Below are 24,192 nucleotides of genomic sequence, written 5' to 3'. Positions count from 1 at the left end.
CATGGGGGGTTATGAGGTCGCTGGAAAGGGGTGTTTGGTGCTCCTAATATCTTTGCAAAATAACAAAGGTTCAAGTCTTTAGAGTCCTGGTACTTCCTGTTTTGCTATGTGGTTGCAAGACTTGGACGCTATCCAGTGACCTGAGACGAAGACTGGACTCCTTTGGTACTGTGAATCTTTGGGCACTGCTGGTTTGACTTTGTGTCGAATGAGTGGTTGCTCACGAAGTCACGAATGAGACACATTACTTGCATTGTGAGGGAGCATCAGTTAGGTACTACGGCCATGTGGCATGATTCCCAGAGGGTGATCTGGCTCACAGGATCCTCATTGTTAAGGACTTGAGCAGCTGGACCAGGCCAAGGGGGTGCCCACTTAACACCTGCCTGCGGTAGAAAGATGGTAATTTACAGGGGGTGATTGGACCACGTATTTGCCTGGGGGAATGCCAACGGGGATCCCAAGCTGTTTCATCGTGTGGTGGGTGTGGCAACGCGCTGTACAGTGCATGCTTCCCAACATGACCTGACCTGGCCTGTATTTTGTAAATTATGTGTCAAGGCAGCAGCCTCCAAAGCACACACGTTGGCTGAGAGTGCTATGTTTTTTCTAAAATTGAAAATCCTCTTTAAAATTGGTTTTAAGAGCATTTATAGTAATAAAAGGAAAATCAGAAACATGGCAGTTTTTCCCATTATGTTTAATGAGATAGGAGATGAGCTTGTGTTTGCTAAAATAACATTTTGAATATAAAATGGTAGCAAATTAGGGATCTCAGCTGCAAGAATGAAATGGAACAGGATCAGGAGCAAACCAATACTTCTAGAGTGCTGGAGAAGATTTAAAATTTATTGTTAGTTTACCAGAAAGGCAGAGCTATGTATTAAGAAAAATCTTTTTGTTTTATAACTGAGGATAGCAACTAACAGTGAAAAATTCTAAAAATTATTAATCTGATGTGCGAAATGCATGCAAAATAAAGAAGTATGCAGCATAGAGTGTGGGGTGTAAAACAGTACCAAAATTAGTGCAAGGTGAAATAAATGAGTTATTTTACCAATCTAATGACAGCATTTGCCTTTTAATAATATTTTTAATATAAATTCAAATAATATTCAAATAGTGATATTCAAGTCCTAAGAAATACAAAAGACTTTAAAATGTGTGTAGTTATATATGAAAGGAACAAAATAACAAAAACATTTGCGGAGATAAAGGAATGTTAAAAGGAACATGTGAAGAAAGTAAGTAGGCAACAGTAGACCCCAAAATCTTCTGAAATCAAGCATTCCCAACATGAGGGTGAAAAGATGCCTACTGCTCCAATCTGACAAAGGCAACAGAGAGGATCTGGGCTTAAGCCGGCCGATAACAGCATATTGGCAAGTAGTGTGAACAATATAACCCATCAATTTGGATTTAGGAAGGAGACTGAAATATTTCTAAAAAAACTAGACCATTGCAAAGTGGGAGTCAAGGTTAGATTCTTGTTCCCAAACTGGTTATATGGAAAAAGCATGGGTGTTGAAAGGTATCCATAACAAGAGCTTAAGGAGTAAGGGAAAAGGGTTTTTGAAAGAAGTAATTAATTTCTATACTTTAAGATGTGGATGTCCACATTTTTGGATTCAGTTCTAAAATTCTAGATAGAAAGGCAGGGACAAGTCTTTAGACCAGGTTTCAGAATTTTTTGTTTTTTCAGAAATATTTTTTGACCTCTCATTTCATGCAGGTTTGCTTGGTTTTATCTTTGTGATTTTCGTATTTTGACCAACACCTGGCAGTGAACTCTGATTATGGAAAACCCTTGACTTAATCTCCCAACCATGAAATCATTTTCTTAATAGCCTTTGTGATTTGCCTTTTCCTATCAACCATAAGAGTGGCTTGATATTTGGTTAGGTGACTTGTGGCAGTGTGGTTGGTTGGGATGCCTTTTATGGTTTATACATGCAAGTGCATTTTTCACATTTTTGACTTTTCAGCTATAATGCTGACTACATTAAAATGCACATTTGTATCATCAACACTGAAAAAGACAGTTCCAATAATAATGCTTTTTGACTTAATGTTAGCCTTATTTTATAGCAGCCGTAATGGCTAGCCTTTGAAAACACTTACCCAGTCCCCACAATGCCTCAGATAGCTGCCTCTGCTGTACTGTATAACATTTCATTAAAACAAAGTCTTGAAAATGGAAATATTGAGAAGTTATCAACAAAAGCTTAGTTATGGAGACCTCTTATTTTGACAACATAGATTTAAGTGATTGTTTTGCAACATTCTCAACATTTCTGTTCACTGTGGAAAAGCAGCAACATTTGACATGTTTTACAATACAAAAGTAAAGATGAGAAAACTGCTAAAAATCTCATGCATTACAAATCAAAATATCATTGGTTAGTCAGCCTTTCAACATCTAGTCTCTTAGGAGGAGATCTACAGTCCAGGAATACCTTGGAGCATAGCCACTGCTGTTCTGGGTCTATGGAAACCAGATTAGGTGGGTTGGGCATACAGTGATAGGTAGCCAATTATAACTACTTTGAAAGGTTTATATCTTTGTCATGGGTGCAGCAGGAAATTCCACTGGAGAAGATGGAGACTTTGATTGGATGATAACACTATCTTCTTGTATAATACGCTACTGTGGCTGTTCGTTTGTCTGTCCAGGATTTTAAATCACCTGTAGCCGCAAATCGTTTCACCTAATGACTTGAAATTTGGTACACAAATACTACGTGACGTCTACTATCTGCTTTCGGGGTGATGATTTTATTACTCTTTTTATTTTTATTTTATTTTATTGTAGAATCAACTCTCTGCAGCGCGCAGCAGGGTAGCCGTGCGGCTCATGCGCCGTTCTCATTCCTTACCACCTTCGCTAATCATTCTTGAGGCAGAGTGAAGATTTAAGTGCCAGATTAAGTGAAGAATTAAAGAAAACGTACTAAGTTATTGCAACACAAAAACTAACTTAATCAGTTTTAACGCGAAAAGATGCCGACAAAAGAAGAGAAGCAGCGGGCCGATAGGGTGGAGTAAAGAAGAGCTGCTCAGGAAGCAACAGGCACATCAAACTCTGAGCAAACGAATGCTAAACGTACAGAGAAAGAGGATGAATACTATGAATGCTCAAGTCAAGTGTATTCACTGCACGTTATCGTGCAGTGTGCCATTACTGGTATTATATAATAGAAAATCCTCCTCTCCCAAAAAGCCTTCACTACTGTGTCTGAAAGTCAGGTGCCTTCTATCATTACTGAAGGCCTACTCAGGAGAGTTCAGAGTGATCAAGATTTTTCTTCCTAGAGACTACCAATAAAATTGAAATTTGAGCATTTTTACATTAAAATAAGCTGCATTCCAAGGCATAAAACTGATGGACATCTGTTATTGGTTTAAAACATAAACATCCAGTGTGTTTAGCACAATGGGTTTCCCTGTAAAAAGCTCTGCCAATGATTGAAAAAGACAGAATAAAACAATAAGCAGAAAAGGAAATAAGAAAGTAGCGAAGTCAGGGACAGGCAGGGTTCTAAAACCAACAAGAGCAGAAAATCAAAATACCAAAGGCCAATATGAAAAACAAAAAAATTACGTCAAGTGAACAGGCAGGATCCTCTATTTACCATTCCTCCTGATGAGTGTTTCTGTGGCCATGCCCAATGGGTATTTGGTATCAAGGAATTAACCTTGAATGCAGCGTGCTACGTTCGCAATTTGCCCTGCCAGTTTGCTGTCTTCCACAGTGAACAAGTAGGTGTGCCACCACACCTGGTACAGAGAGGGTCAAATCCTGTTCAGGTAGACCCATAGAAGCTGCGGGTTTCCGTTTGTCTTTGTTTTCTCTTATGCTTCCCTCCCTCATGAACACACCATTTCTAATACTTTTGAACTCCTTGGCATCATTCCCCACATGTGTGCCGTCTCATTCTACTATTGCTTTTTTTCTTGTGTATGTCTAATATCATTCATGATGACTTCATATTACCATTTGGAAAATTCCATAATGAAAGTTCCTGTACAGGAATTAAAATTGTTTTTTCATTCTACTGATAATTAATACTTTTTGTGATTTATTAAGTGTTTTATTTTGCTATATCTTTTAAGCTTATATTATTACTTAACCCATCACAATGAAAATGAGAATTGTAGCCATTGCCAGAGGTTAGTTATTTATTTTCTGAACCTGTTTATTCTAATACAGAGCTGTGAGTGATCAGAGCTTATCCCAAGCAGTGTTAAGTACAAGACAAAAATCAAGCCTGAATGGCATCCAGGTCCATCCTAAGCCATACTTACTCAGACCTGACCACTGTGCATTCTCCAGTCAATGTAAAATGCACATTTGGGAGTAAAACAGAAACAAATAGTGACCAGCCTGCAACTTGAACCTAAGACTTTTGAACTCTCAAAAACAGGGTTACTAACTACAGTACTCAGCCACACATATTTTTAAAGATAGTTTTTCTTGATTACATTTTACTTGTAACCGTGTTTTTCTTTAGTTCCAAGACTTTTCAGTTTATGTAACCAAAAATACCAAATACCTATTATTGCTTGATTTATGACATAATTTTAAATCTCTATCATAAAAATAACATTGTCCAGTAGCAACTCTGTTGTTTTTAATTTAGCTCTTATAAGAAAATAAACTCTGGACTAAAATTCAATCAAACAAACATTCTATTTGCAACAAAAATTGTTTTCTTATTAAAACATTTGGCTGGAATAAAACTGTGCAGTTGCTGTGGCCCCCCAGGAGCTGGGGTTGATATTCCTGGCTTTTACAGCTTTGCTAAATTTCATGTTTCTGACTAGGTGGTAAGCACTTTTTTAGCAAAGGTTAAAAACAAATTATGTTTGTATTGTGTCATAGTAGTGCATTTGTGTAATTTTTTAAACTTTAAATAATTTCTCCTTCCTTCTAGTAATGTTGGTATTGTACTCTCATTGCAGCCAATTTCCATACTGGAAGGAGACATAATTCTAGAGATAGGTGGAGTTAAAAATCTGGACTATTTTGTACATAAAAGCTTAATTTTTTATTTAATTTAGATTCTTGGGAAAAGAGATAATTGAGAATATAAAAAATGTTTTATTAACCATTGTTGCCTATATTATAGTATACTCTGTTTATATTTTTTCTATTAATTCTTCTGATGGGTTTTCTCTTCACTAATAACTTATATATTTTTTGTTTTCCAGCTACAGAGAGCAAGAGCTGGCAACGACAAAGTTCCAGAGTGGTCTCCTATGATGGAGGGTGGAATGCAGCTCCTCAACAGGGATGGCCACAGTATCTCTCATAATTCCAAGCGGCATTACCATGACTCATTTGTGTCCATGAACAGAATGAGGCAACGTGGACTGCTATGTGATATTGTTCTCCACGTGGGAACCAAAGAGATTAAGGCTCACAAAGTGGTGCTGGCATCCTGCAGTCCTTATTTCCATGCAATGTTTACAAGTACGTATTTAGATTTCATTTTAGATATGTTACTTATTTGTTTCTCATTGTAAGGCCTAAAAACAAGCATTGCCAGTTATTGTTCACTTTTCACCTAACTGTCTCACGTAATGGTTGTGTGAAATTAAGAAGCCATACACTTAACAATGCTACCTGTATATTATATTCACTATGTAAGGTAAGAATATTATATTATTGTTATCATTCATTACCAAATGACCCTCTTGTTTGACTTGTCCATTCTGGTTATTTTTTGTTAGGTACACTACAGTATTTTACTCTCCACCATCTTTATGGTGGATATTGCAAAAGTAGCATTTCTGTACGTGATTGAATTATCACAATAATCAAGTAATCAGTAATGAATTCTTAATTATTTGCTTCACTTAAAAATGTATTTAGATTCAGATGTGTCTAATCTAAGTGTATATTTTAACAATTGCAGTAGATTTGACCAAATACATAAAATAAATATTACAATTTTGCGTGACAATATTTGTGCACAATGAAAAATTTATGACATGAATATGATTTAATACTGCAACAATAAAACTGTTAATAAAACCAGGCAATAATAATAGTTATTTGTCAATAGTTGTTTGAATTTTAAACGTCTTGATTATGATAATCATCTGGTGGGTCATTTTTAGCAAAGTCTTTTAGGGAACCACTGTTTTAGGGTGCCGCAAAGGATTAATTTTTTTTATTCCACTTTTGCTAGTACAGTGGAACCTTGGTTCATGACCATAATTCATTCCAAAACTCTGGTCGTAAACCGATTTGGTCGTGAACCGAAGCAATTTCCCCCATAGGATTGTATGTAAATACAATTAATCCGTTCCAGACCATACGAACTCTGTATGTAAATATATTTTGTTTTTAAGGTTTTAAGCACAAATATAGTTAATTAAACCATAAAATGCACAGCGTAATAGTAAACTAAATGTAAAAACATTGAATAACACTGAGAAAACCTTGAACAACAGAGAAAATTAACACTGCAATAGTTCGTGCTATAGCACTACCAACCGCTGGCTAAAAACACTTTTTTTTTTTAATGAGTTTTAAGCACAGGGAAAAAAATAAACATTTTAAAAAATCCGTAATTTAATAAACCACCAAGAAAAGTAACATTGCAACAATGCATGCTACGAACCGATCGCTGTAAACAGAAGTGAAAACAAAATCAAGCCCAGTGCATTCTTTAACTGCCTTCCTACCTTATGCGTCCAGCCCCCTCTCTCTCGCGCTGCCTGTGTGTGTGCGTCTGTCTCTCTCTCGCGCTGCCTGTGTGTGTGTGCGTCTGTCTCTCTCTCGCGCTGCCTGTGTGTGTGTATGTGTGTGTGTCACGCTCTCTCACTGTCTCTCTCTTGCTCGCTGCACAGGAAATGCACAGGGAGAGACTGAACATGTACAAACCGAAAGGGAAACTGGCTTGTTCGTATACCGAGTGTGCGGTCATGAACCAAAGCAAAAGTTTGGCGAACTTTTTGGTTGTAAACCGATTTGTACATGTACCGAGACGTTCGTGAACCGAGGTTCCACTGTATTATGAAGATTTCGACCTGCCCACTTAAGCACAGACTGCACTTAACTCCCTCCTGCAACAACAAAATTAAGATCTGCACCTTAAAGTATTAAGTGGGGTTCTGCAGGACTCCTATTGGGATATGTGCCTGTAAGTCTAAACCAGGTTCTACATAAGTCCAGTAGCACCTTTGCCAGAAGACATTTTTATATGATTAAATATCCTGACGCAAGAAAAAATTCAAAATTTAAAAAAATATTTTAGGCCACTTTTCACTTTTGTGTCTGTTGTGATTGGCAGCATAGTTTATCCTTTGACAGTAGTGCAGACGTGATGCTTTAGAGACCTGAGTTTCTTAACTTATAGTTTACTAGTTGAAGTACCTACCATTATCTATTATATAAAAAAAATACTGCGACAAGACAAGACTTTTGACATGAGATTGTTTCAAGTCATGCCCTCCTCTCAACCATATTTAAACATGTACACAGTCCACTCACATTTCATTTGTGTGAATGCTTTTGACAGACACATTTCCTGCTCTCTCTTATAAATTTTTACGTTTTCCTCACTTTAAGTTTCCAATAAAAGAAGACTTATTATGTCCAAATCTTATTGATGAATTTCATCCTGAAGGGATATCAACAAAAGTAATGAGTACACGGGCAATCCTAGCACCGAGAAACGATGAAGTCAAATGAATTAAGGTGAAAATTGTCGATCGGTTACATGGAAAATTGGTTAAATGCGTATCAATAGACTATGCTGAAACAGTCGGTGCTGATCGTGTAGAAGATGAAAACATTAACTTACAATATTCCAAAAAATAACTACAACCATTAACACTGTCCGGTCTTCTACCGCCCGAATTACTGTTGAAAGAAGGATGTATCCAAGAAAGGTAATATAGTACATCTTCCCTGGATAACATTAGACAACAAAGGAGATCTTGATATGCCATTCGTATTAAAATGTTAACTGTTTCCCATTAAAATTAACAAATCACAGACACAAACATTTGAAAAAGTCAGTTTATTTATTAGAGAGAAAAAACATTGTTTTTACTGAAGTTTTACAGTAAAAGTGTAAGTTTAAAAAATATTTGAGTATTAATTTCAAAGCCAAACAGAAAGAAATCGTATAACGCAATGAAAATCTCGAACGCAACATGAAACATAATTTATTTTCAAATTATTACATTTTACTATTTTTTAATATGGTTAATTACTTGCTGTAATGTAAAATAGTTTGTTCTATTATGCAACAATGTAACAATTCCCACGAAAATAACAATCTGTTTAAATTGTACATCCGCATCCCCATTCGCGAGCAGCAGAACTGCAAAGTGGCTTGCATGTAGTGCCGGGTCGAAGGTTGGCGAGCAAAGCGAGCAGGGGGCAAAGCCCCCTAGTTTGTATAAATGAACAGGGTAAAACTTTCTGAAATTCTGCATGGTGAAACACAACCCACAATGGGACAAAAAGACATCCTCTTACACAAAAGTTGTAATCCATCAAGACAATAAAACTTTTATCCAGATTAGTTGAGATTAAAATAGAATATATACCTGTAGTCTTTAAGATCACACCTTGGCCGATAGAATACTCTGTATGCTGGCAACAATATCCTCCATCAGCCATAGCATACTTCTACTGTCTGATAGGAATTGCAGTCCCCACCATCTGGATGCCCTTTCCCAGATACACCATAAAGCCTATATTTAAGTTATACCAATTGCAAGGCAAATGCAAAATTTTCTGAAAATTCAATGATTTTGAGTGATTAGCGAAAAAACAAACAGACATCAAAATGGCTAATGATTTTATTTATACAGATTGTATGCTAAAACTTTTAAACAGATACTACAGCAAAACAAACAGCATCTCTCAACGTTAACAATAGAATATAATCCCAATATTTAAATGAATTTAAAGAAACCTTTTTCCTTTCAGTGATGCTCTTTTTAGATGATTCTACCATTGCGTAGTGTCCTACTAATCAATGTACAGGTTACTTTGACCATGTAAAAGTTGAGCTGAAGCTTTATACCAATAACACAGGTGGAATATCCTTGGTGTTATTATCTGTCTGCTCCACTCCTTGTTCATTGTCATTATATTAGGATACATTTAAGTGATCAATGTCAACAGCAAATAGGTAAATTAAAAAAGATACAACAAAGGAGAGGTAAGCGTTTAAAGTTATTGCAAAATACTAACATTTCCAAATTATTTTAATTAATGTTAATCTAACACTATTATGATCTACTTGAGATCAATTAACTCATTAAATGTGAAACTGACTTGAACAAAAACCTGCAATGAAACTTGAGAAGCACTGCCTTACAGTATATGCTACAAAGTTAACCAGCACACAAAGCTTTATACAATAACTTAGAGAACACATTATGTCATTCACACATAACATTTCAAAGTAATAATTTACTCATAAAATACACTAGAATAGATTTAGACAGAAACTGGTAAAAATATTTTTGAAGACTCAAAAGCATACATATTCAAAGCTTAAAATTATTTAAGTCATGCAACTTATTCATCTGCTTGCTAAAATCATTTAGTTTTACCTATAGTAGTTCTGAAAATGGTCAAAGTAATTTTGCTTTGATTTATTTCTATGTAGCCATCTGTCTGCCTACTAATTATATGACATTTTGTAAGTAACCATCCAAATGGCACATGGAAGATGTTTACAGGAAATGTTACTTTAAACTTTGATGTGAATAAAGATGCAAACATATACATATCACAAAACTTTTGATTTCACCTTATTTAATCATATTAGTATTCAGTGCATTAAGTGAACTGGTATACACCAGTATGAAGTACCAGCATGGCTCAATTTTTATAGTTTCCATACAGGTAGTGTTTTCAAGCCTGCCAGCAGCTCTACAATTATCCAGTCTCCCTATACCTGTCAATCGAATGTTAAGCGCATCACGGTGCTCGAACCTCCACAAGCCCAAACCAAAGGTAGTCAATCGACACAGAAAAGTACCGCCATTAAAGTATGTCCAATCTAGTCACTGTGTGTATTTATTTTCATTTATTTGTTTAAAATTAAACATCATGGCTGGGTTAAATATATATTTCTTTGTGCACTCTCTTGCATTGTGTTTTAATTGAAAACTTTCATTCAAATGTATATGAAGTGTTATTTACTGCATATTTCAATCATTATTGTTATTGTCCAAAATACTTTTGTTTATTGTAATAATTATTTTGTCCCCTTTTTCCACCCCAACTTGGAGTTGTCTGTCAGAATGTACATACAAAGATGTGTAACATAACTCTGTTCAACTTTTTTATAAAGAATCATGAAATCCTAATACCAATTCACAAAAAAATCACTTTCAGATGTAAAGTGAAAAATGCAATTTTGTTTTAGCCAAAGATGGGCTTACTATCAGTTTATGATCTGATCTTGACATTAGTATTATGATGTTTACACTTTCATGTTTTTACTATACAGATGAAATGTCAGAAAGTCGACAGACACATGTGACTTTGCATGATATCGACCCTCAAGCCTTGGAACAGTTGGTGCAATATGCCTACACTGCAGAAATTGTAGTTGGAGAGGGAAATGTCCAGGTCTGTTGAATTTTAATATACTTAAGGGCCTTAAAACTGAAGCTATGCCAATGAATTAGTGTGCTGCACTAGAAGATGTTAGTCAAGTTTTCTTCTCTTTCATAGTATATTTTTCATCTCCTTTAAACCTGTATATATATTCGGAACCTGCTGTTTTTAGTATAGGTTGTGGGATGAGAGCCCATTCTGACAGCAACATATGCAAGGCAAGAACCACCTTTAAACAGGCAATCATCACAGAGCACAATCACAAACTAACTTTCACTGAGCAGATTTAGTGTTGGCTTTTTAATAGCATCGTGGAATGAAACAAGATTCCATAGGGAAAAACTACAAGAATACAGCAAGGGCATTGTAAACTCCATATAGGAGATACACCAACTGGACCATGTTGCCCATGTGCAACACTATTCACTATGTCATGGTACCTCCCTAATAATATTCAAAATTATAAGACATTTATAATAACATCCAGATATTATAATACAGTTGGCTTTCCTGTTTATACAGATGACCAAAACACTCCACAGCTGGTGCTGTTCTAGCAGTTGCCTCAATCGGCTGATAGAACATCTTCAGTACCTTGTCAAGTACATTAAGAGATGTGAGCCTCTGCGCTCATTCAAATAGAAGAACATGCTGACGTTTATCTGTGTTCTCTGTCCAGTCCAGTCTACTGTTCAGATGAACCCACAGGTATTTATAGAGCTGCTTTACCTCCACTTCCTTCCACACCATGGTGATTGATCTCATGGGTTCCATGGAGCACTAAAGATGTACCACCAGTTCCTTTCTCTTAGCAATATTAGATGAAAATTGTTACCACAGCACTCAAACTGCAAAACATTCAGTCAGATTTCTGTACTACTTCTCAACTCTATTGTCAATGCTGGCTACAATGGTGAAGATGTTTGAGAACTTCTGTAGCTTGCATAAATTGCAGTTTTGTTTGATGTCTTCTGTACAAAAAATGACATAAAAGGGAGACAGGAAAGTTCCCTGCGTTCCCTTTGTGTTCTTGACCATCATCTCTCACACAAAGTCCTACAGCCTATATTACCAGTTTTGTTTTGGTGAGAGCAGGCTTTCTGGATCATGTTGATTACAATGTCATCTGTGCCTGTTGGACAAAGTGCAGGGAGGTGAGTTTGTCTGTTGTCATTAAAGTACCTCATGTGCCTTATTTCTTTCTGCTTGTTAGTAAGCTAATATAAGAATGACTTTTGAATTAAATAACACAGAATTTTTATGATTGTCTTCATGAGAAGGTCATGATTAACAGCTGACATGATGAAAATTATAGCAGAGATTTTTTTTTCTTGGCTATGGGATACTGGACCTCCTAAGGGCTAGGGATGAAATGGTGAGCCATATTTTGTCAATCTGTTTGTGATTTTCATTTTCCCATACCGGTTACTGATTTTGTTTTTTTCCTTTACCAGTACAAATACATTTGATGTGGGCGAAAATTCTTGTCATATCCTCACTCAGCCAAGCCTTTTTGGCCAAATACTTATATGGAAAAGCTTTGTTTTATAAGTAATCCTGCATGGTGGCCCAAATTTCCCATGGTGAAGCATATACAAAAGGCAGCCAGTTTAAATCTGACATGCAAATCACATACACATGTTATGGAAAGAATATGGAACATGATCAGAAGTATTACACTTTTAGAAAAAAAGTAATGTGCTTTGCAGATGAAATACATACAGTAAATAAGAGCCATTGCAGATGCCTTATTTCTCACACAAGGGCACAAGCTCACTCATTGTATATATATGTGTTGCCAAACTTTCCATAACTTACGTCACTTTAAAGCTCTGTATGGTCACTGTATGAAACCTTTAGTACACACTATTAACCAAATGGTGCACTATTTTACTTTTACAGTGTTTGTTTTTGTCATATTTTTTTTGCCTGATGCTGCCAGAATAGGCTCTGATCCTGGCACTACCCACCCCCATTCAAAAATGTTTTAATTTTTTGTACCATGCCTAACTAATGTGCACTGAGAATGTGTATGACAGTGTTCATTCTCTACAGACTCTCCTACCTGCAGCCAGCTTACTGCAGCTCAATGGGGTTCGGGATGCTTGCTGCAAGTTTCTGCTCAGCCAGCTTGATCCATCTAACTGCCTTGGTATCCGGGGATTTGCAGACACCCATTCCTGCAGTGATTTGCTGAAGTCAGCACACAAATACGTCCTTCAGCATTTTGTGGAAGTCTCCAAGACGGAAGAGTTCATGCTGCTACCTCTGAAACAGGCAAGAGGGAATTTAGTGCAGTTGTGAGTGATTTTCTATGAGATCAGCAAGTAAATTAGATTGTACTTTTTAGAGTAAACACTTCAACTGCGTGCTTTTGCGAAGGATCTTTAGTTACTTTAAAGCCTTATATAATCTTTTCTTCTTAGCTCCAATGTCTTTATCTTTATTCAATTAAAATATAAGGCTTAGCCATTAAAGACCTAATGTGCATTGATTGTCTAACCAAACATTTAGTTATGGTTTGTGGTACGGTCTCTTTTTTTATAAGATTATCTAAATATGTCATCAGTGCGCTTTCATGCTTTAGTCAGTTTTGCATTTATCACTTGGCTTTTCCAAGCACAAGAGAATCTAATAAAGAAAAGCCCAACCCTTTAAACAAGAAGAAACATTTTCGGACAGCCCGACATTGAGGTCAGAGGCTCAGTGCCTCTAATTGATCAGTTGTGAAGTATGTTTGAGTGTGTGTGAATATGTGTTTGAGACAGTATGCCAAGTTTAATGCAGACATTTCGGTGCTTTTTTATATTTTTGGATTAGTTATTTTGATTTGTGATGGAGTTAGATATTTTTAGTCTGCAGACTTTTTATTGAATAAAAAATTATTGGATACACAAAATGCAGACCAATTCTTTTGTTATTGGAATCCTTATACACAAAAATTAATGCAAATTGCTTTCACAGTGTTGCTGTTACATGTTACTCAAATTGAATGTTTTCTGTTTTCTTGGTTACGTAATAAACCAATTTAATATAAACTGTTATGCACACATCTTACAGTTTTCAAAAATCCATAACACTTCTCTTTACATAGCAATTTAGTGGCACTGACCTGATCATTAGAGAATGAAAATGGTCAAATGAACGGATGTGTGGATGTATAGAATAGTATGTCATCTCTACATTAAAACAATTGTGATGAGAACAGGCCATTGAGCCCAACAAGCGTGTCCATCCTAGTCACTTATATTGTCTAAAATAACATAAAGTCAAGATCTGAAGGTCCTCAAAATCCACTACACAACTTGGCAATTCATTCCATTTATCTGCATAAAGAAAATCTTTGTAACATTTTTGTGAAATCTGCCCTTAACAAGTTTCCAGCTGTGTCCCAGTGTTCTTGTTGAAGAATTTATTTTAAAGTGACATACTGAATCCACTGTACTTATTTTTGTTATAATTTTAAAAACTTTAGTAATGTCACCTGTTAATCACTGTTTGCTTAAACTGAAAGGTTTCAACTCCTTCAATATCTCCTCATAGCGCATACCTTTCCATACCATACCAGCATAGTCGCTCTTCTGTAGTCTTTCTCTAATGCTGCTGGTTTTTTTTTGTAATATGGAGACCAAAAAACACACACTTCTCAAGTTGAGGCCTCACTATAGTGTTGCATAACTTAAGAATAACCTCCCTTGACTTGACTTCCTCCACAACTATCTTGATTGGTTTTGTAAACTGTCTGGATGTAGACAGTGATAATTACACGACTCCTAAAGTAGGTCCTTCTCATAAAGCAGTGGTTCCCAACCTTTTCTATCCCTGCATCCCTAGAAAATGTTTGATTTATGTTTGCACCCCCTACAAAGTAATATCACATTTGAAGATGATGAAGTCAAATTTCTCATTTCTGAACCACAAATTCAACCACATACAGGAATGCAAGTGAACAAATAAGCTTTTAACTGAGTGCATAAAATTTAAATATATGTTGAGCAATTTACCCTTATAAATCTCATAATCTTGTAAATGTGTCCCCCAAGAAGCTTAGACATTCGATTGACAATCCAGGGGTTAGGGTATCCTGCGAAGTGCCACAAGGACATGACACATGATCAACAATCAAGGAGTTTGAGGAATTGGAGACCTCTGTGTTACAGCGGATACTGGTACTCCACTGAGCAATGAAACACAGTCTACAAAATTTGTTTCCCATAAACACCTGCACTGCAGTTCAAAAGATATTTCGCACAGTTAAATTTGCTGCACTACTGCCAGAAGCACCAATAGGAGAGATAGACTGAGTGTAAGCAGCAGGTGTTGCATCCAATTCAGTCCCCCCATGGAAGAAATATCAATCAAACCTTGAAATCAGTGATGTTTCCTGATCAGGGCTTGCAAGGAAATCAATACTAGACCTTGTCCTTCTCTACAGATCAATGAAAAGTCAAAAATTCCATTCTCTTAAAAAAGTTCTTTGTCTTTATACTTTGTTCAGTAGCAAGGAACCCTCGAGGATGTGCATGTCTGCGGCTCATTCACAAAGAACAATTGTGTGCACAATGCTTGATTCTTTTCAAAACATTGAACACTAACTAATAAATAACTTACAAATGACAGCATATTGCAAGACACCAATTGCACCACAATAAAGTCAGAAAATTTACCTTGCTCAGTTCTGGCAAATCTCAAAGCTGCCTTCCTTTTTGGATGCGGAACCCCTGTCATTAAGTATACTCTCAAGTTTCAAATCCTCCACTGTATATTCAAATATAATATTTCTACTTAATATATGTAATACTTTGCATTCGCTTAATTAAATTTTATCTGCCAAAAAAATGTGCCCAAGCCTGTATGCTGTCCAAGCCCATCTGTAACAATTTAGCTGATTCAACATTATCTGCTCTTCCACCTAGTCTGGTATCATCTGAAAACATATCCAGCTTGTTTGTATATTCTTATCTAGATAATGTATGTATATTAAAAAATAGGAGCAGCTCCAGCACTGACTCCTGAGGAACACAACTTTTATCATTAACTAATTTTTTAAAAGGTTCCACTCACCGTAACGCTTAACTTTTTGTGTTTGAGTCCTCGGTGTTTCTTAATCATGAAGAGGACCAATATAGTCTGAGTATGCTTATTTGCCTGTTTTATTTAAACATGTTGATGACCAATTTTCCTGTAGTCATTGCCTTTCAGGCAGGAATTAGTCCTTAAAGAGTATGTAGAACACTGTAGTTGGTGTCCAATGATGGCTGTCATGTACACTAATGGAGATAGGTGTAGCAAGACGGCTGGTCAGTTAAGGGTCCTGGCATCTTGTGGCCATTCTCAGTAGACAGAAGTCCCATCTATCAACCAATCAAACCAATCTACTCAGTCCATATTTTATGTCCAACCTAATAGCATAAAATACAAGGTCATCCAGTGCATGATACCTATCATAAATCATTTATATTATTTTAAACTATATTGCATTGTGTTTGCAACTGTTTATTATTATTGTGATTCTTTGGGACAATTGCATAAAATTATGATATTATTTACAAAACCTTAAACCCGGCCTATTCAAATGGCAGTCCGCAGATCACATGTGGCCCAGAATCAACTTCCAAGTGGCCCACTCACCCAGCCTGTGGTCCCATCAGAAAAAGCGATAAAAACACATTTTGTGAGCCTTCAGAAACTCCTACAACAGTACAGACTATGAATGTAACACTTCTCATGGCCTAGCAAAATTCACCCCACAATGTAGCACATTATTGTGTGTCTGGAAGTGGTTATAGTAGTCTATGATATAGTGATTTTTTTTTTTTTTTTTTGTGGTAGTACCTCGGCCGCAACATTTGCTTGTTACATCAACTACATATTAAATGATTCTATAATCTATTGTGTACTGACTCTTAGTTATATTCCAGTTTCATTAAGTGAGCGAATATGGTTTTTCGCAAATTAATCTAATTGTTACTCCAATGAGAGTCTCATTACTAATAAGCACTGTCTCTGCACTTCTCTTTAAACTCTTGGTTGACCCTCCAATCTCACGCTTAAATACAGGGGATTCATGGCTGTTACAATGATGATGATCAGTCATTGACACAGCAAAGAATAAATTAAAAAGACTGCATTTGATAAACACTTTGCGTACAAAAAGTTTGAAATTCTTTTTAAAACTCAATCAAATTAAGCACTGATTGCTTTGCGGGAGTACATAATGTATTTTTAGAATGTAGAGCTTGTTCTTATCCATCCATCCATCCATTTTCCAACCCGCTGAATCCGAACACAGGGTCACGGGGGTCTGCTGGAGCCAATCCCAGCCAACACAGGGCACAAGGCAGGAAACAATCCTGGGCAGGGTGCCAACCCACCACAGGACACACACAAACACACCCACACACCAAGCACACACTAGGGCCAATTTAGAATCGCCAATCCACCTAACCTGCATGTCTTTGGACTGTGGGAGGAAACCGGAGCCCCCAGAGGAAACCCACGCAGACACGGGGAGAACATGCAAACTCCACGCAGGGAGGACCCGGGAATCGAACCCAGGTCCCCAGATCTCCCAACTGCGAGGCAGCAGCGCTACCCACTGCGCCACCGTGCCGCCCCTTGTTCTTATCCTGCGATTAATTTTCTTCGATTTTGGAAATTATAGGTTTGTAATTTTAAGCTACCGAGTACAATATTATGCAGTACGCCTACGCAGGTGGCGTAATGACAGTGCCACTGCCTTGCAGTAAAGTGATCATGGGTTCATATCCCGGGTCCTCCCTGCACTGAGCTTGCAAAGCAATATGAGTAGTGAGTAAAGCGCTATATAAAGAATTATTACTATTATTGTTATTATTATTGTTATTAATACTTAACGATTTGTCAATTTCAAATTTTAAACTTTATGTTTTCTCACCAAATAAACAAAACATGTAGCGCTAGGGTTCTCTGCCTCTATATATCTTCACAGTACCTCAGATTTGATCCAGACGCAACGTATGTGTACCACCACTGTTTTGTTTACAAAAAGAGGCACTGCTGATCACACATGTGGTGATTTAAAACAAACCTTTATTCCCCCCAGTGCACAGTAGATGTTGTATTCATGTTTGTTAGTCACTGTTGTCACTTGTTATGAGTTTGTGCACTGATAGCTTTGATAGTTCCTTTTTATTCTATCAAATGTACTTCATGAAGTGCCTGGGTCATATATGACCAATATATTTTTTTTATTTCAAAGGGAAACAAATATTATTGCTAATACTGGGCACTATTTTCTTTTTATTCACTTTGAGATGTACCTAGGTCAGATATGACTAAAATGTTTAATTTTTTTTATTGCAAAAGTGGAAAAAATGTATTGCTACTACCTCAGATTATGTTCAGGTATAGCTTTTTTATTGTTTTTTGTATACTTACGGATGTGCCGGTGTCAGACGTGACCAGATTTAAAAGGAAAACAATGAATAAATAAACATTACTTGTTTTCCAATAAGTTAATTTGTGTTGGTTTAAAAATGATCACCTGCTGCTTACCAGCCACAGAAAATGATTGGCACAACTAAATTTCTTAGTTTGAAAATCTTGCCCAACTAAATTGTAATTAAATGGCCCTGCCTTAAACCAGTGTACTAAATAACAACAGAAAAAGTACGTTTAGGGCCACTCTTGTAAATCCAGCACCTTTTTTTAATGAGAAAAGACATTTTACAGTATGTAGTGTACAAGTTGAGTGTACAGCCTTTATGGCCTGTAGAAACAGATCCATATAAGGTTCAATATGTATTTGTAAAACATATTCACAGCCCCTTTCCTTTTTTTCCATTCTTTACATTTCTGACATGATTTGTGTCATTTTGTGATGAAGAAATATCTTCAGCCGTAAAAATTACTTCATCGAAGTCAGCATGTCACACACCACATGGAGTAAAAAGTCAGTTTTCCCTTTGTTTTTGAAAGACTAGCAATTTCTTCCTGCCTTGCCTTGTCATTTTTTCTTTCTCTCTAAACACAACTTTTCATGTTTCCATTCAATGGTCTGTTCTGTTCTTTACCACTTTATATTGTTCAATTTCTAAACAATACAAAATACAGTACTCTATGGTGTTCTTACTATTGATGTAATTTATAACTCAGCCTCTTTGGGGTGTTCAGCGTAGAATTGCATTGTTATTTAAATAACATCTGGATCCCTGCTTGGATTACTTTTCAGTAATTTGTAAGGTCAATGAGTAATAGGATGGGTGTTCAAATCTGTTGGCCAGATGACAGATTTTGAACTGGAAATTTAATTGGGCTTACAATAGGGATGAATTAATACTTTGTGTTTTTGGTGGATTATAAAAGAAAGCTGAAGTAAAAATTGTGAAAGCATCCCTTCATATTCTTTAGATGTTACATTGTATAAAGTCTTATTCTTCAAAAAGTTTCCAGCCACATTATATCTCTGATGAGAGATTTATGTACTATATTAGTGAATTTCAGATTAATACTATACATTCCCTATATCTGTCCTTAGTTTTCCCTTAAAACAATCTTTTAGCCAGTAGCAGTTTTTCCTTTTTAACAAACTGCTGGCTTAATTTATTTTTTGCCTGCTAATATGAGTACAAAGACATGGTGGAAACCATATAAGTCTGAATAATAATGTAAATAATGCAGGCTGGCGGTGGATGTGTACTGGTGGTGGTGATAGTAGTTGTAGTAGCAGTAAGTGAAATATGTTATCATTGATAAACTGATGCCAGGATAAAAAGGAAAGTATGACATTACATGGCATTCTCAAAGATTAACTTAGACAAGCAAAAAACAACCTCTTTTATGAGTTATGGATAGTAACCAAAGGAAAGAGTTTGCTGGTACAAATGCCAGGATTATGTGGCTCACTCTCCATTCTAGTATGAGGACACTGGAGTTAAGCGACAATTGCTGTTGAGATAATTTGGACATCTAGTGAGGATGTCTCCTGGGTGCCTGCCTCAGAGGATGTATGAGGTATGTCCCACAGGACCAAAACACATTGGTGGGATTGATTACCATTCAGCTAGCCTGGGAATAAAAGAGAATTTTAGAAGAGATGTTAGAACCACTTCTGTGAAACTCTGGTCACCCCTGCATGAACTGTTTCAAACATGACCTGTACCAGGTCAATTAAAAATTAAAATATGTGAATGTAATCTAATGCAGGAATATCTGTTTTAATGTAACATAATCAAATGTTGTCAAACCACTTCACCCAAATGTGAGTTGTGGAGGGCAAGAGCCTATCCTGATTACAAGGTAAAGAAACATCCCTGCACAAGATGCCATTCCATCGTAGGGTACAGTTAATATACCAATTAGGAATTGCCAATTAACCTGACATGCACATCTTAGGGAAAAAAACCCACATAGACACAGGGAAATTCCACTTCAAGAACAATCAGGCAATATTAAATAAACTCCCACTTCTTTGTTGACATATAGGACAATGGTTTATGTATTCTGAATAAAATATACAGCAGTCTGAGGACACAGTTTATCATGAAGAGTACCTTCCATCAACACTTTTGCTTATTGAGTTGTAGTGACATGCTCTAATTTCAGTAGGGGAGGTGATGTTGGGCCGTCTTGTCAAGCTTTATGGGTTTCAACAAATACTGAATATATAATATTGTTATTCGGAAAGCAAAATACCCAACAATATAAAATCAGTGTTTTGTGTCTCTCATATTTACCCCATTAGATTTTATTTAATTTGCTAAATAACTACATATATTTTTTCCTTGGCTGTATTTTCATTTGTTTTAATTTCATAGATGTACCACTGTAATTGGCCTGCCCCATTACTGCTGGAGAAACTGGTATCCTAGCAGCTACTGTCAAATGATACTGCCTGTTTCTTCTCTTAGGACCTGTCCTTTACAAGCAGTGTCCTTGCTATTATGTTTATTAAACATAAGAGAGACTGATTTAAGATGGCTCTCGGATGAGAAACTCATTTCTAAATATAGATGGTATTTAAATGGATCAGATTTCTCATAAGAAGAAAAGAAGACCAGGTTGAGATGCAGTTATTTCCAAAGAACTGACCATTTTGCCAGATAGCATCTTAGAATGTTTAATATGGCTCAACAAAATGAGAATGGTGAATGGTGAATGGTGAAAGTGACCTATTCATATTGTAAAGTATGTTGCACCATCTTTAGAGGGTAGGAGGTTGCTATGAGAGCCAAAAGCCTTAGTGCTATAACCTTTATGAGGAGAAATGATAAACACTGAAGTATGACTTCTTGGCAGGAAACAAATAACTACAGTGTTAAACACCTTTGTCTGTACATGTAGTAGGCCTGGAGAGGAAGACATAAATGCTTTTATTTTATTTTATTTTTTATTGTCTTAGCATCTTGGTTTTTATCATTTAAATTCTATGTAGTCTTAGAAAGCACTTTGACCTGACTAGAGTCCAAAGTTTAATTTATGATTACAGTAGGGGGCTTTGCTCCCTGCTCGCTTCGCTTGCCAACCCATTGGCTATGCGCTAGCCACTTCACATCTCTGCCACTAGCATTGTGAAGAGGGGGGCTGAACACACCCCAAGGAGACACGGTTGCTCCTCCGAAAACCCCTCTTAAACTCTGATACAATGGGAAACAAATACAGGGTTTTTTTTACCTTCTCTTTGCTCGATTAGCTGCTGGCTTGCTGCTGCTGCCATGCTGCGTGATCTGTATCTCGTGCTGCACTTCGAACATTTAAAAGCTTGTACAGCAGCTGTCCTTTTGTCTCACTGCCTTGTCTCTCTTCTCCTCTAGACATCCTCTGCTCCTGTACGGGGTCCCGCTCCCGAGGCGCACCCCTGTGAAGAGGAAGATTTTCTATTCTTTTCATTGAGAGACGGAACTGTCCCCTCCAACTACACACGGAGCTCGATTCACTCCTGAAAGAGACTTATGTTTGTTTGAAGTGTCTGAATAACGTTTCTGTCTCTAAAATCTCCTGTGTATCTGTGCAACTCTGTGGCCCAAGCGTGAAAGCGTATGTGGATTTCACTTTCACCAAACAACAAATCTTTTAATTCTCGCGGATACGCCTCTTTAGTGAGAAGAAACACTACTTTCCCTGATAGCAACACAAATTAGACGATCTACAAGTCTCCAACTTAAATTTTAAATCCGAACAATATATTCAATCTCTTTTCGCTGTTCCATTATTTCAAAGAGTAATAATTTCCGTTTGTTTGCGCTAATGCGATCTTTACTTTCATTTTTTGCAGACTTTCGAATTTTCATACTTCCATTATATCTAACCTGCTGTGCATGTGTATCAAGCAAACGTTTTTGAATTTTTTACGACGTTCTACTCTGTCATCTACTCTTTGTCTCGTGGGACATGAAAGTGTCTCTCTGAGAAAGTCACATCTCATCTTGTCCCAAGATTTTTTTATAGAATAGAGAGATAATGATACGCGTTACAATTTAGTGGTTCAAGTAAATAATAAATGTGTATTACGTAATTTATATTTATAAATCAACAGTTTTGATGTTTGTGAGATAATATTCCATAATTGTTTAACTAATATCAATAATGAAATGCTGAAACAGGCTTTTTTGATTGTTAAGGATATCAACCGTGTTAGTAATTCTTTATTTAAACAATTAAACAGTAATTACATACAGTGGAACCTCGGGTCACAAACGTCTCAGACCACGTACAGATCGGGTTACGACCAAAAAGTTCACCAAACTTTTTGCATCTGTTCACGACCACACACTTGGGTGATAAACAAGCCAGTTTCCCTTCCGGTTTGTATGCGCCGATGATTTCCGCACGTGTTCAGTCTCTCACTGTGCATTCCCTGTGGAGCAAGCGAGAGAGAGAGAGCAAGCGAGAGAGAGAAAGAGCGCGAGCGAGCGGATATATATTTACATACAGCTCGTACAGTCTGGAACGGACTAATTGTATTTACATAGAATCCTATGGGGGAAATTACTTTGGGTCATGACCAAATTGGGTTGCGACCAGAGTTTTGGAACGAATTACGGTCTTGACCCGAGGTTCCACTGTATATCACAGCCACAAATCAAACTAATGTGTGGATTTTATGGTAATATTCATTGATTCTTTAGCTAATGGGAATGGTGAAACATTTGAGATAAATTAGCTATATGCTTAAATATGTGACTATTTAAAGGAAAAACTTCTGCTGGATCAAGTTTATTCATTCATCTATCTACCATTTACTGAACCTACTTAATCTATGTTATAATATATTACATAGTGAAAATTATATTATATTATGTTATAATGTAAACATACAAAGCAAAATGAAACATTTTAATGAAACTGGATTCTATCTTGCCGTCTTTATAGACACAATACCTCTATGCAAATTTGACCCCATGAGATGACCTAAAAGAAATAGAAATGGGAATGTATTTATTTAATTAATGAAATTATAACTTTTTCAAAACAACCAGCAGATGGATGCGCCATGAAAAACTATTGCTAGAAATTCTAAAAATGTCTGATGTGTCCAGAATATGATATTCTCTACAATAATAATAATAATACATTTTATTTATATTATGCATTTCCCATGCTCAAGGGAAGACTAAGATGTGTTTGTACTAGCAAAATATTGAAGGCCAGTATCTAATTATGTAAAGCTAGCTGCATATGGTCACGAGAACACTCCCTACCAGTTTTACTATATTGGTGAACACTAAGTGGGCTGGGACAGGTTCTATCTGGTCCGAGATGAATGTGTAGTCGAGTGCAGCTGTGGCACAAATTGAGCGGCGCAGGCTGGAACCTGTCTCAGGCAAACATATTGTAGCTCGTCATGTGAACATACAACGTGCATGTACCACAAAGCTGAATTTGTCTGCTTGGGTTGAATGAGAAGTGAGGTGCATGTAAGTGCCGGAAAAATGTAAAAGTGCATGCATTCGCCATCTCACCAAGTGCAAGTCACACTTGTATAAGTTTCTACATTTTCCATAGAATTCACACCAACTTCCATCACTGTGGTTGAGCGTGAGCAGAGTGGATTGCTCCATACATACACGCACACACATGTCTTTCGTAGTGAGAACAGAGGTGCATGCAAGCACCAAAAAAATTTAAAAGTGCATGTATGTGCCATCTTGTAGCTGTGGTTAAGCATGAGCAGAGCGGAATGCCCCATACACGCACACACGCACAGGTGTTTCATTTATTTTTGTCCAATGACAAGACATACGGTACCTATGGTATATGCAGGGAAAGTAAAAGAAAAAGAGATGAGTTCTGAGATTTTTGCAAGTATGAAAGATATAAGTTATGAGGTAAAGTTTTTATACTCACTAATCATAGTGCCTGATAGTAGAGACCTGTTGTGTGTTGATTAGCATGTACACCATGATTAGCATGTGACCATAACGACCCTGTAAACATATAGACATCTAATAAAAACTTAGGATACCACCTTCTGAATCAGTTGTAATCAAAATGGAAAAAAAACAAATCTACTAACATAGATTAGCCTTTTGCTGCAGTCTGATAACATTTTAAGAACACATTCAGTTGTATTATATGTAATCAGGTGTACAACACTGGGTAATGTTATCAAC

General features: G+C 36.6%; 1 protein-coding gene across 1 annotated transcript in view; it reads left to right on the top strand.

Annotated features, from left to right (window-relative positions):
- Nucleotides 1-24,192, top strand: part of klhl17 (kelch-like family member 17) — a 60,512-nt gene that overhangs the window by 6,951 nt on the left and 29,369 nt on the right. Inside the window, exons 2-4 of the mRNA XM_028807857.2 lie at nucleotides 5,212-5,473; nucleotides 10,491-10,612; nucleotides 12,656-12,877. Coding sequence (XP_028663690.2) covers nucleotides 5,212-5,473; nucleotides 10,491-10,612; nucleotides 12,656-12,877 — 606 coding nt within the window. The remainder of the gene's footprint in view (nucleotides 1-5,211; nucleotides 5,474-10,490; nucleotides 10,613-12,655; nucleotides 12,878-24,192) is intronic.

This window comes from Erpetoichthys calabaricus, chromosome 8 (genome assembly GCF_900747795.2).
Source record: "Erpetoichthys calabaricus chromosome 8, fErpCal1.3, whole genome shotgun sequence".
NCBI classification, from domain to species: domain Eukaryota; kingdom Metazoa; phylum Chordata; class Cladistia; order Polypteriformes; family Polypteridae; genus Erpetoichthys; species Erpetoichthys calabaricus.
Note: the sequence above shows the minus strand (reverse complement) of the source record. Positions and strands in the feature narration are given on the sequence as shown.